The sequence below is a fragment of the Heterocephalus glaber genome, unplaced genomic scaffold, assembly GCF_053883595.1.
Source record: "Heterocephalus glaber isolate CG9 unplaced genomic scaffold, H.glaber_assembly_v1.0 deba00001481, whole genome shotgun sequence".
NCBI lineage: Eukaryota > Metazoa > Chordata > Mammalia > Rodentia > Bathyergidae > Heterocephalus > Heterocephalus glaber.
In genome coordinates, this window is record NW_028258317.1 from 2,277,994 (window position 1) to 2,291,265 (window position 13,272).

A 13,272-nucleotide genomic window follows, 5' to 3' on the forward strand; every position below is an offset into this window, starting at 1 on the left:
GCCAAGGGAAAAATCCTCTTCTGAAAGACTGGTTGAGTCCTTTTGTTACTCCGTAGCAACTCATCCATTACTTCCCTTTTTGCCTTGATTGCTGGGGAGCTCAGAGCCACATATTAATGCTCCGCAGGATTCACTTCTTCCAGCCCAGCCCTCGGTCTTTTCATTTTTTTCCTTTCCTTCATTGTTTGATTCACATGTACATACATTTTAGAAACCAAGACATGTTTTAGAGTAGGCAATCTCAAATCATTTTCTGAAGGAAATAAGAGATAGATCATAAATTATGTGACATTTTAAGATGATATATGATATGAAAAGGTAAACAATTAGGAAGCCAGCCTTAGTCATTGGGTGGCCATTCTGTTAAATCCCAAACTGTGGCCCAAATCTGGAAATGTAATGCCTCCCCCAAGAGCAAAGGATTAGCAACCAGGCCCTTTAATCTGTACATGTTTACAACTATCGCCGTTAGGCTTGAAGTATTAAGTGCACCCTGCCTTGCTAGGCCTTCACAGGTGAATTACAGTTCTTCTGCCTTTGCATGTGGTGTTGCTCCCTCCCCTCTGTCCCTGCCTACAGAAAAGTTGGTCTTTAGCACATCTGTATCCTTACATCTCTGGTTTAGTAATCCCTTGTGACCTGTGTGGATGAAGCTTTTGTTGAAATGATCACCCTTTCACAGCTCAGCCTGCTGCCTGCTGCCCCATCATGGAGGCTGCAGTGGATGGGTGTTAGCTTGTTTGGGTAACCGTGGCTTTGTAGACCACAAGCAGACCGGAAAGTGAAATGCTAGAGTACAGAGATGTGCATGAAGGACCAGTTGGAGTCCTCCATGGACTCTGGGCTCTGTCAGTTTGGCCAGAGAACAAGAGGGTTTAGGGAACTTCCTAAAGACTCAGGAAAACACGCACACATGGCCCAGGACTTCCTACATGGTTTGCCAACCCAGCATGGGACCATGGTGCCTCTAGACGTGCACTGTCCTATACAGTAGCCACCACCAACACCAATCTGCTGTGCAGATTTAAGCCATAAAACCAGTTCAAATGTAAGCATCACATTCCTCAGTCACACGTGCCACATTTTAAGTGCTGTCAAGCCACAGGTGGTTGCTGCCACATTGGGCAGCACAGATGTAGCCTATTCTCATCAATGCAGAAAGTGCTGTTGACAACACTCACCTAGCCCAAGATGCTTATTCTCTTATTTGAAAGGAACGTGAACTCCCATAATATCTACAAAAAGAAAGGACATTTCTCAAAAGCCAAGTATAAATTAGGCATCATCGCCTGACCTGCAGTTGGAGTACTTTACCACCTCTCCCCCATCTGTTGGGTGATGGCGGTGGCAGCAGGGATGGGTTGACAGCCTCCAAGAGTCCTTGTGGTGCAGCACCCTCTGAGGTCTCATCCCACAGTCAGTGCCAGGTAGGGAACGATGCCTTAGTTCAAAGATGTGTGAACACTGAGTCTGGCTACTTTATGCATCCTTGGCTGGTCATGGAAGGGAGAACATAGAAACAGATTAGGCAGGGTTTGCCTTCAGGCTCTTCAGGTTAGCCAGGCCAGTGGCACTAACCAGCCTTTATCCTCAGAGTAGGGCTTTGGTGAAAGGAGGAGAGGGTCTGGAGGACTATCTGAGGTTTCAGAGAAGCTTGCTTGCATGTCCTACATCAGCCTTTCCTCCTTTTTCTTCCTTCACATGAAATAGTACCTCATCTAGATCTCTGCAGTACATTATAGGAGCCACCAGCTACATATGGTTGTTTCATCTAAGTTCATGAAAATAAAATATTTAGACCTTACTTCCTCGGGCCTTTTTGACTTCAATGATTTCTAGCTCTGCTCACCCTGCACCGTGCATGCTGATTCTCTTTGAAATGTCTCCACGAAACCATCTTCCCGAAGCACTTCATTATTTTTCAACTAGATGTTAAAGTAGTGCACAGTGGTGATACAAAGACAGCTCTCCTTGCTGAGGTTTTGCCAGGTGCACTGACAGTAGGCCGCTTGGGGCTCTAGTTAGTGCTGTAATTTGCAGGTGGGACAGGTGGCCATCGAACAGTGCCCCACACCCTCAGGTGGAGGGCCTCTTCCTGCAGGTGTGAAACTACTTCCTCCTGGGGCTTCAAGGCCTCTGGCTTCTCTGAGCACCTAGGCACCCTCCACTGCCCCAGGTAAGAAGTACAGGCTGGTCTGTCCTTGGTGAGAAAGACTTGTGTCTGGAACTTCAGTGAGTATTGGCAAAATGTTTAAGAAAAAGTTTGACATGTTTTCTGTAGCAGATTTGTGTTAAAAGGCAAAAAGAAGCATTCTGTCAGAGAAATCCGATGAATAATATCACAGACAGCAAGGAGGGTTCCTTTTAAGAGAAAGAATTAAGTGTAATGTTCTGTACTCACTTAAAAAATGAAGAAGAAGAGAGAAAAAGAGCGGTTAGTCTTTGGATCTCCACCCAAAGCAGCACAGCTCTGGCTATGTGAACATTATTCCAGCAGATGAGTCACTCTGGTTTGTTCCGTATTTATAGCAGCACTGCAAGTTTATGATTATAGTTATGAAGCCTCGGCAGTGTGCTTTGTGCCCAAGTAGGCTGTGCCCTTTTGTTATTCCCATCGCTCTATCAGTTTTTCAGTGTGTTCTTGCCTTGCTTCCAGGGAAAAACCAAATTCTGCAGAGAAGTCAGTTTTCTTCAGGGCAACAACAAAAAAACAAAACCCCCACCACCTCCCACCAGATACAAGGGAGAAGCGCTTAAAGGAAAATGGGCTTGCAGAGCAGAAGACACTGGCAAAAACAAACGTTTAGGGTAGGGTTGTATTCAAAAGACTTTCAGTTTTTATTTTAGTATCAGAATTGTTTTGATGGGTCACGAGCATGAGATAATGGTCAGAGTATTGTTTCCTGTCACCTTTAATGTCTTTACTATCTGTTTGCCTCTTGCATAGAGCTTGATTCCTTCCACAGGATATGGGGCAGCTGTCACTTATATTTCAAAGCATCTGTATATTGGAAGGGACCTTAGAGATGCCCTTCTTCAGCCACAATGACAATGAAGGAATTCCTTTGGCCTTGTCATCTGAGCCCCCAGGGCCTGAGAAGCCCACCATTGAGGGAGAGCACCCTGCAGTGTGCAGGTGCAATGGCGTGCTGTGTTGGACCCTGGTCCTTGGATATTCAGCCCTCTCCATCCACAAGCTCAGCGTCCACAGATTCAACCAGCCACACACCCAAAATGTAGTCAGGCCTGTGATGATTGTTGCATCAGTACCAAACATGTGCGGGCTATTTTTTCTTGTCATTCCCTAAACAGCACAGTATAATGAGGCAGGAGAATCACAAGTGTGGGCCCAGCCTGGACAACTTAGTGAGACTTTGTCTCAAAATAAAGAAGGACTGGAGATGCAGCTCAGTGAGGTGACCCTGGGTTAAATCTTCAGTGCAGGGAAGGGGGAACACAGTATGACAACTATATACGTAGCATTTACATTGCATTAGGTATTACAGGTCATCTAGAGATGACTTGGAGTATACAGGAAGATGTGCATAAGTTATTGCAGATACTATGCTGTTTTATATAAGGACTTGAGCATCCCGGATTTGGGCATGGAGGAGGGGGCTGGGATCCTAGAACCAATTCACCATGGCTGCTGAGACCAGATGTTCTTCCCAAACTGTGCTGGACATCTCCTAGACTCTAAGCCAGCATATAGGTTCCTGTCTTGAGCCCCTGAAACAACATGCATGGCGTCTCTTTCCAGGTCTACGTGATAGACCTGGCTACTGTTCTCTAAGTTAATCTTGGTTCCTTTGAACATCTTGCCCATTCCTGTCTTTGCCATCATTCCCCAGGTGCACATCAGCCCCTCAGCAGGGGGTGGCCCAGACCCGAATGCAGGGGGGGTCTGCATGCCATCCAAGTGTCTCCTTCAAGGGCACCAGCCAGGGGCAGGGGTTCATTTGTCACGCGCACGCACGCGTGTGTGTTTGTGTGTGTGTGTGTTCATTTCCCCTGAACCTTTATGACCTTCACTTTACCTTGCCTACTTGCATGTGGGCAGACATCTCACCAACACCCAGAACCCAGCCTGGCCCATCTTCATGTCCATCTCATGGCTGCCTTGGATCCTGGTGAAGGGGCCATTGTTTCAGTAGGACTCCATTTGCACCTGCCGGAAGCATCAGCCATCCTCGACTCCTCTCGTCCTTCCACTGTCCTCATCCTTCATCCTCACACCCTTCCTTCTGCCTCTCAGACAGCTCTCAAACTGAGCATCACACCCTTCCTTGGGAGAGCATCTTTCTTTCATGAGAAACTTTGTCGTTTTTCATTTCTTCAATGTTGCTGCTCTCTAGAGAAATGAATTCATGTGTAGCTTTTGTTTCTGATGCTTATTGTAACTACAGTTCTGAAACATCTGATGGACATTCTATCTCTGCTCCTTTCTCCCTGGGGACTGGGGCATGTTCTATCTCACACAGTTGCTCTGGTTCCTAGAGGATGGTGGCAGTCCTTGATATCCCCTTCCTTTGTTGGGGACAAATTCTTCTGCTCCTCCTCCCCCTAGTCTTCAGCTCTATCCCACCCACGAAGTCATCTTCTGTCCCTCACCCCACCTTCTTCCGTTTCTCACAGTCACTCCTGTGGAACTTGATCCACGAGGCAGTCCTCTTCCCTCTCTCTCCTTGCCCACTTGACCCACCTCAGTGGCACCTCGAGTCCTGCCAGTGAGGAGAGACCCTGTTATGTTGACATCTCCACTCCTGGCAGGCCAAGGCTCTGCCAGCTGCCACCATGTCATTTGTGTCCTTCCATGTGCTTCCGCTCATCCGTCTGTCCTCCTACACGACAAGCTTAATGTCTTTGTGCCCCATGGGAAACCTCTGTACACAGTTGATCAGGCCAGAAGTCAGCCATTTGTGTAAATAAATTACTGCCTAAAAGTAACCTCTTCAAACCTACTTAGAAAACAGGTTGAGACCTAGGATGACTTTGAATATTTTGTTAGTACTAATACTGTAGTAATAGTAGTACCAGTATTATTTAGTACTGTGAGCTGTTTTAACTTTTTTTTTTTTTTTGGTACCAGGATCAAACTCAGGACCTAGCACTTGAAAAGCAGGTGCAGTGTCACTGAGCTAAATCCCCAGCCCCTGTGAGCTATTTCACACCATTCAGTTAAGAAAAGCTTTTAATCCCCGGTACCAAATAAAAAGAAAAGTTTTTAAATCTCATATAATAAAGTCTATACCCAAAGAAAAATACTTTGGAATCCACAGCTTAAATAAACATAATTCATAACATAACATTACATAAGCATTCATAACATTAAACATTATTCATATTTAAATAAACATAATTCATCTGGCTTTTCTGGTTTTTGTTTAGCTGCCTTCCACCTTTCCACTGCAGTCACCCACCCTCTAGACTCATCCAAATGTTTGAAGTGTATACACTTCACACCTCAAATTGGATAGTTACCAATAGGCAATTTCTTCTTATAAAAGGTTCACAGCCAACGCTAGATCTGGAAACAGCATTTCCTAAACCCTTTAGTTTTAGCAGTTGCCCTTTCTACCATTAGGTGGTGCTCTTATAAACAGTAGAACTGGGGCTGGGGGTGCGACTCAGTGGTAAAGCACTTGCCTAGCAGGCACAAGGCCCTGGGTTCCATCCTCAGCCACGCCACACCACAAACACACACGTGCACGTGCGTGCACACACACAGAGTAAGCTAATTTGAACTTGAAACAGAAGCATCATTTTAATGAAAAAAAAAATCCATGGATAAGAGGTAGAAGCAGCTGCCTCCTCTGTTTCTACTCCCTGTCTTCACTTTGTATAGGACTAGGATGTAACAGAATCTGTAGAATGTAGGGAGAACACATGTTCTTGGTCTTTAAGACCCCTGCTCAATCCCCATGGCCCTGAAGTAGCCGGTGGGATGATACAGAGAAGCTGAGATCCTGTCAGCTCTATGTGTTGGGGACGGGGATGGTTGATCCTGTGGCTTTGTGAGCTCAGAGCCAGGATGTCTCAGGAGTAGGCTTGGTATGGCCTGGAAAGAAAAAAATACATGGGACTCAGTGCCTTAGACTGGTCTCTCCTAGGTGAGGGGGAAGCTGTGTGATGTTGGGCACATTACCGAGCCTCCTCAGCCTCAGTGTCTTCACCTGGGAGATGGGAGTTGGAGCAGACACCCACACAGTTCTGTGGCATCTAATTGGCTGTAACTTTCTAAGGCAGTGGTGGCCAGCAGAACTGGTGAGATGGTGGAAACATTCATGACTGTGCTGAGCCAGTATAGGAGCTACCTGTCATGCATGGCCATTGTACATTTGAACTGTGGCTGGTACTAGGAACTGACTTACCTCATTTACATTTAAATAGCCACATGTGACTAGTGGCTACCATATTGGACAGTACAATCCTAAGATATAGAAGGAGCTACATTAAATAGAGAAAACTCATGATCTCAATATAGACAGTTCACAGATGTCACAGGTAAATGATGCAAAGCAGGAGAGATTTAAATTATCCTGAATATGAAGCTGTTGCTCCTTTGGGTAGCCCAGACTCCTATGGAGCAAAGGTAGCAGCAGGAATGAGATGGAAATTTCCAGAAGAGAGGGAACATGTCCATTTACATGACCTTGCTGACAGAGTCTGGTTCAATACTTAAATCACCAGATCCTGGCTTAGTGGTGCACACCTGTAGCCCCAGGTACTTGGAAGGCTGAGGCACAAGGATTGCTTGAAGCCAGCCTGGGCAACATAGCAAGAGTCCTTCTCCAAAATAATTAAACCACCTGAGCAGCTCGACCCATTTCCTCATCAGTGTTCTAAAGCAGCTGGGAGGGGAACTGAGTTTCCAGCAGTTCCCATATCAAAATGGGTTAATATTTAGGCCAGACAGGTTGAGTGTGCCAGAGCCCTGCAGTTGACCTTTGCAGATCTGCTAAGGCTCCAGGGAGCAGTAAAAACCCCAGCAGTCGGCAGTGTTTGTTCTGATACCTTATTAATCCAGTTATTAAATATCTCTTCCTTCCCCACGCTGAAGGAGTTTATCTGAGAACAACCCAGCACAAAGATGCCTGACCCAGAAGTCATCCAGTTCTGTGTCTCCATCTTCAAATGCTCCAGGCTCCTGCTCACTAGATGGAGTCGACCAGCAGTTCTTAGAGGACTACCACAGGGTGACCAAAGGGGGCTCCACTGAGGACACCAGCCAGTACTACTGTGACAAGGTGAGTGGGCCCAGGCCATGCCACGTGGAAGTGGCCAGGTAACCCACCCCATGGGCAGGCAGCCAAGTAATTGTGACACAAAGAAACTATCACCAGCCACTGGCTAGGGAAATAATGTCAGTGACCACTTTCTAATGTTTTCCAGAATGATAATGGTGACAGCTACTTAGTCTTGATCCGGATCACACCGGATGAAGATGGAAAATTTGGATTTAATCTTAAGGTATGCTGTGTGTATTATAAGGAGGTTTTATGGTGAATTTTTAATTTTCTTTCAAAACATACTGCATATGTCCACTACATGAGGAGATCAGCTCAGCCCTCAGAACTGGGAGTTTTTGATATGGCCACAGCAACTGCCTCATACTAAGAACCCGCTCTCTGCCTGACTTGCCGTGCACTAGATTTATGCCATCTTATTGAGCTCTTAAAATAAGCAATGGTAACAGTATTTTTAAACCCATGAATACCAAGGCTCAGAGAGTTGGTAGCAGCTATACACCCCCCTCAAGGACACTTGTTAAGAGACACCAGCCCCTTACTCAATTCTTCACATGCCCCCTCCCTTTACAGCTTTGTTGATGTTATATCAGCACCCTCTTTCCCACAAAGGCTGAAATCTCTCGTCCCTGGCTCTACAGAGGAGGTTTCCCAGCCCCTGCCAAGTAGGAGCAGGCAGTCTTTGCTGGCCACCCCAGCTAGCGTCATGCCTACCTCTGCCTCACTCTGATCACAGGAGTGTGACCCTTCCCAAGGCCTCACCACCTCCACTGAGCCCTCCCTTTCCCAGCAGCTTGTGGCACCCTTCTCCTGAGGATGTGGGCACTGGTAACGGAGCCCCCACCGTCTGAGTACATCTTCAGTTCATGGACCTGGGGTGTTGGGGCGGCAGGGGTGGGGCTGTCTGAGCAGAGCTCTTCTGGTTGCCCTGCAGGTGTGGAGGAGTCAGCAGTGTGTCCTGTGGTTCTGAAAGGGGTGGCAAATCTATAGTTGGCATAGGCCAAGTTTGAGGCCTCCCCTGGGCCAGAAGACTCACATTCATTGGTATCTGCCTATCTTTTCTTGCTGTGAACTACTCAAGTGTCTTTTCACTTTAAAATATTACAGGGAGGAGTGGATCAAAAGATGCCTCTTGTAGTCTCAAGGATAAACCCAGAGTCACCTGTGAGTAAACGTGTCCCAGGTTGCTGCCTGTGTTTGCTTTCCCATAAATCTACCAGGTTTCTATTCCTGTGTGCCATTTATTCTCCCTTTCCTCCCCTCCTTTCTCCTCTCTCCCCTCTCCTCTCTCTCCCTCCCTCCCTCCATCTCTCTCCCTTTTTCTCTTTACAGCAGCAAAGAATGTGTGTAATACATGTAGATGGAGAGAAAGAATGGAACTCATGTTTTCTGGAACCTTGCTGCTCAGGGTGGTCCCTGAGGCTGCGACACCTGTGTCCCACAGGACCTAATTAGACATGCAGAACCTCGGGCCTGTGCACAGGCTGCTGACCCAGTATCTGCGTTTATAATAAGATCCTCGGGTGTTTTATATGAACATTAAATTTTCAAAAGTACTACTTGAGGGAGGGAAACTGAGGCATGGGGTTTGCTTTTCTTCGTGTTTGAAGTAGAATCATAATCTTGGACCCCTTCCTTCCGCCTCACCACCAGTCCTTCCCTAGCCCTTTGCCAAGGCCTCCTAAAGAGCTTGTGGGCTTGCTTTCTAGTTTTTCTTATTGTATGTATTTAAGGGGTACAGCACGAGGTACTTATACATGATGAAGCATTTACCATGGTCAAATAGATTAACACATCTGGCATCTTCCTGTTCCCGTATATCATCTACTTTTTCAAAGCAGTAGAGCATCAAAGAACTGCTGTGCCTTCCAAGAGGGAACCACTTGGAAGACTTCTCTCTTAAGTGCACTTTAAGCTTGTTGTGTACATTTTGTCACTATTTATGATTTTGAGGGATTAAGGAAGCTTTCATTCTTAAACTGTTTTTCACTCAGCTCCATACTAGCTTCTGCTGAAGAACATTTCCTTTCTCTGCTGCAAGACAGATACATACTTACTTGTAGCTGGCAAATCATATTCTAACAGTATACCCTGAAAACAAAAGATGAAAGCATCACCATCATTTTGATAGTAAGCAAAGGTTGGCTCGCATGAAGAAGTAGCTTTGGCAGTTCTCCAGCCTTATTCTGAAATGTTTCATAATTTGCATTCTGAGCAGCACATCTTTGAAATCCCACAACCCACTACCATGTCCTCATAGCAGTGTATGTAAAAATGGTGACAGCGATACCTGGAGGAGGGAAGGTAAACTTGATCAGTCTCCAGGGCCTGCCCTCAGAGAGCCCAGCATTCTTCCCTCAAGGGTGATGTTATGGTAACGGCGAACTCGCTTCCCTCCACCAGGCTGACACCTGCATTCCTAAGCTGAATGAAGGGGATCAGATCGTGCTGATCAATGGCCGGGACATCTCAGAACACACCCATGACCAGGTGGTGATGTTCATCAAAGCTAGCCGGGAATCCCACTCAAGGGAGCTGGCCCTGGTGATCAGGAGGAAAGGTAACAGCCCCCACAGGTACCCTAGCAAAGTAGGATCTTCTCTAGCCCATGCCATGCTTTTGAAAATGTTAAGTCTACGCCAACATTTGAAAAGAATTTTCACGTAACCAGTCGGCTTCTCCCTGGGGAAACTTGAAGCGGGGAGGGGGCTGACCCGTGTGCTCAGTTCTCTGGAGAGAGACAGCCCCACCGTTTCCTTATACAGGACTAAAGCCCTGATTCCTCCCATCCAGCCACTGCTCAGTAACACTTTTAGCTGCCCCCATTCCTTCTTGAAGGATAGAGTTACATATTGTTCCTGTGTGTTTGATTTGGTCAGCGAGACAAGGAGAATGGCAGGGTGGAGCTTGGTTGTCTCAGGTGATGCCTCCTGCAGGTTGAGGGACCTTGAGCAAGTTGCATACCCAGGCTGTGTGTCAGTTTCCTCAAATGTGATATGGGAACAGCGTAGTGCCCTCCTCAGGGCTCTTGGGAAGACTGAATGGTACTTACACTGGGAAGCACCTGGGCTGCAGCTTGACTGCAGCAGGCATTTGAAGGGAGAACTCGAGTGTTACTACCATTACTATGGTTGTTCTACAGTAATAAGCCTGTCCCTTGGGTCCCCCTGCACAGCTTTAAGTGCTGACAAAATGAGGGATGTAACCATAGAGCTCTGGCCTGCATATAGATGAAGCTCACACCCCTCATTCACTGCTCCCACAAGAACTCCCAGTCCTCCCCAGCCAGGTCCACATAGACCCCAATTCTTCCTCCTCCATGAGGACTTAGGGGGTCTCTCTGGGTCCCTCCCATCCCCTTCCCACCTCCTCGTTCCACCAACCCCAGCTGTGTGCTGCCACACAGTAGGTATGGAGTCATGATAGTGGCCGGTGTCTGGGAAGGCCTTGCTCTTTGCCAGTGGCTCTACATCATCACCCTCTTCAATTCTCACAACTCCTCTGAGCTGAGTATTCTCATCCCAAATGGGGAAATGGGGAAACCAAGTCACAGAGAGGTGAAGGAAGTCATCCACTGCCATGTGACTAGTAAGGCCACCATGATAGGCATCAGAGGAGTTGGGGCGAGGACAGGCTTCCATCGCATGACAAATGCATCCTGTCATGTGCTGGGTGTCCAGAGCAGCAGGAAAGGCATCCACTAGGCCTGAGCAAGGCTCGTCTTTTGGGGGGCGAGGAAAGGTATGGTAGGCAATTAGAGCTAAACAGCAAGGCCACCAGTTTTCTAGTAACTGTAATGATAAGTTTATTTTAACATAAGCATGTAAGTAAAAAATATGAATTGATACAAGAAAAATGATAAGCTGACATTGGGCCAGGAAGTCATAGGTAGAACAGAAATCATGTAGTACAAGAACAGTTGAGCTGCTATGGTCAGTAAAAAGAATGTGGTCTTTAGAGTCAGAGAGTCTTGGACTATTACCTATTGCCAGAAATTCCCATATCCTGCCCTGATAGGCTGAGTTACTTTGGACAAACAATTTGCCTTTTCTGAGATTCTGAGATTCTACTTCCTCATCTGTGAAATGGAAAGAACAGTAACAAATTCAAATTGTAAGGATTCATTTCAAATGTGTGGGGAAACCCCAACGTTGTTGTTCTCCTTAACTGTTATCTTAAAGATAGTAAAGAGCCATTGAAGGGGCGTGGGTGTCTGCGTGTATGATACTGGGGATTGAATCCAGGAGTGCTCTACTACTGAGGTACACCTTCAACTGTCTGTCTGCCACACACTCTCTCTCTCTCTCTCTCATTCTTCTCTCCCTCTCTCTCTCTCTCTCTTTCTCTCTGGGAGAAGGAATAAAGAATAGATACAGACAAATAGAAGTATTGTGCAAGAAATTTTCCCCTGTTAGGTTTGACATGGGGATAATTTGGATTTAAAAAAATAAAGCTGACGCACAGAAGAGACATTAAGACTGGAGATGCTTGGGAGCCTCCCACATAGGAATATCCTTGAGTAAAGAGTCTGGGCTCTCAGCAATGAGGCTGTCACGCCAAGAGCTTGGTTCCCCTCCTGGTCCCAACAAAATGCCCATTTTAAGACAGTAATGAAAAGAGGGATGGGGGCATGGGGATGGGTAGAAAAATAACCAGGTCAGAGAGCATGCAGAGAAGATACGCTTTCTTTAAAAACATTCCATTTCCTTTTTCCTTACCTTGTCAAAAAGCCTGTGTGAACTAAACACCGTCATTTAAAACTAACCAGAAAGATTAGTATGTTGTTTTCTATAATCACCACATCCTGAATCATTTGCCTAAAAGTGGTATCTCTGTTGAAGTGATCACTGTGTGCCTAATCATTTAATAAGACATTGTAAACCATCTGCACCGGGTGCCATAGGGAACGTTTTTGAGGGAAACTGATCAGCCACAGTGGCAACCCAAGTGCTCTGTCTTGTTCGTTCCAGCTGTCCACTCATTTGCTGAGATCAGATCTGAAGATGAACTGAACCAGCTTTTCCCAGAGGCCATTTTCCCCATGTGTCCAGACGGTGTGGACACTTTGGAGGGATCCATGGAACTGCTAAAGAAGGGCCTTGAAAGTGGGACAGTGCTGATCCAGTTTGAGGTAAGAGGTGCCCAGCGCTGACTCCTGTGGCCCCAGCCACTGCTGCTTGCCAGGTGTGCTGCCCTGCTGTGGCTGAGCCCTTAGGGCAAAGCAGAGAGCTCTGGTTATTCCACGAGAGGACCATGTGGTTCATAAACCTCAAACAGCAGAGTTGCTGTGAGGACTGCCAGGCATGGCTTGTGCTCTTGGTAGGATAACAAGGGTCCAGCTGGTGGCCCCCATGTCAGGCTCAGAGTATCAAGGCACCAAGAGAGCCCAACCAGAGAGTATCAGGACCCATGCACAGCGCTGAACTCTGTTGTACCCTCTTACTCCAGTAACTGTGTAGTCATGGAGAGACGTGTCAGAAATTGAGGAGGAGGGACTCAGCTGCCAACACAAAAGCTCAAAACTCCAGTTGAAGACAGTAGAGAGGCGGTGTGGGAGACCCACCCAAGGGATGTTGAAGGAGCCAGCTTGCAACTCCCACCCCTCAGGGACCTGGGCTTTGAAGCCGTTACTGTCACCGTTAGGGCACAGTATCTTTCCCTATCTTTCCCTCCCAAGTTCTCCAGAACCACTGGAACCAAAGTCAGATCCCATCTTCCTCAGGAGGGACCTGGACCGCACATAGCTGAGAGACTGTTGACAAAGTCACCCGAGAGCTTTTAAGGAGCAGAGGGGTCACTAACTGAATGAAAATAGAATGCATTTATCTTTCCAATGTATTTAAAGGTAGAAGAAAGCAAAGTAGTTCAGGCAATAAAAGAGTAGAAGAAAGAGCACAAAGGGGCATAAAACAGGCCAATAAAAGAAACTAGAAGTGATTAACAATACACGGTCGGGGTTCATAAATTAAGGATAAGAGTTTCAGTGGAGATAGTCCTCAATCAGCAATACATCATGTATTAGCAA

General features: G+C 46.6%; 1 protein-coding gene across 8 annotated transcripts in view; it reads left to right on the top strand.

The window, feature by feature from the left end:
- The window catches only part of Ptpn3 (protein tyrosine phosphatase non-receptor type 3), a 158,254-nt gene that overhangs the window by 115,022 nt on the left and 29,960 nt on the right, over positions 1 to 13,272 (top strand). For all 8 annotated transcript variants that reach the window (XM_087183587.1, XM_087183585.1, XM_087183586.1 and 5 more), the window contains 5 exons: positions 7,061 to 7,247; positions 7,393 to 7,470; positions 8,355 to 8,411; positions 9,651 to 9,807; positions 12,218 to 12,378. In XM_087183587.1, the coding sequence (XP_087039713.1) occupies positions 7,061 to 7,247; positions 7,393 to 7,470; positions 8,355 to 8,411; positions 9,651 to 9,807; positions 12,218 to 12,378 (640 nt within the window). The remainder of the gene's footprint in view (positions 1 to 7,060; positions 7,248 to 7,392; positions 7,471 to 8,354; positions 8,412 to 9,650; positions 9,808 to 12,217; positions 12,379 to 13,272) is intronic.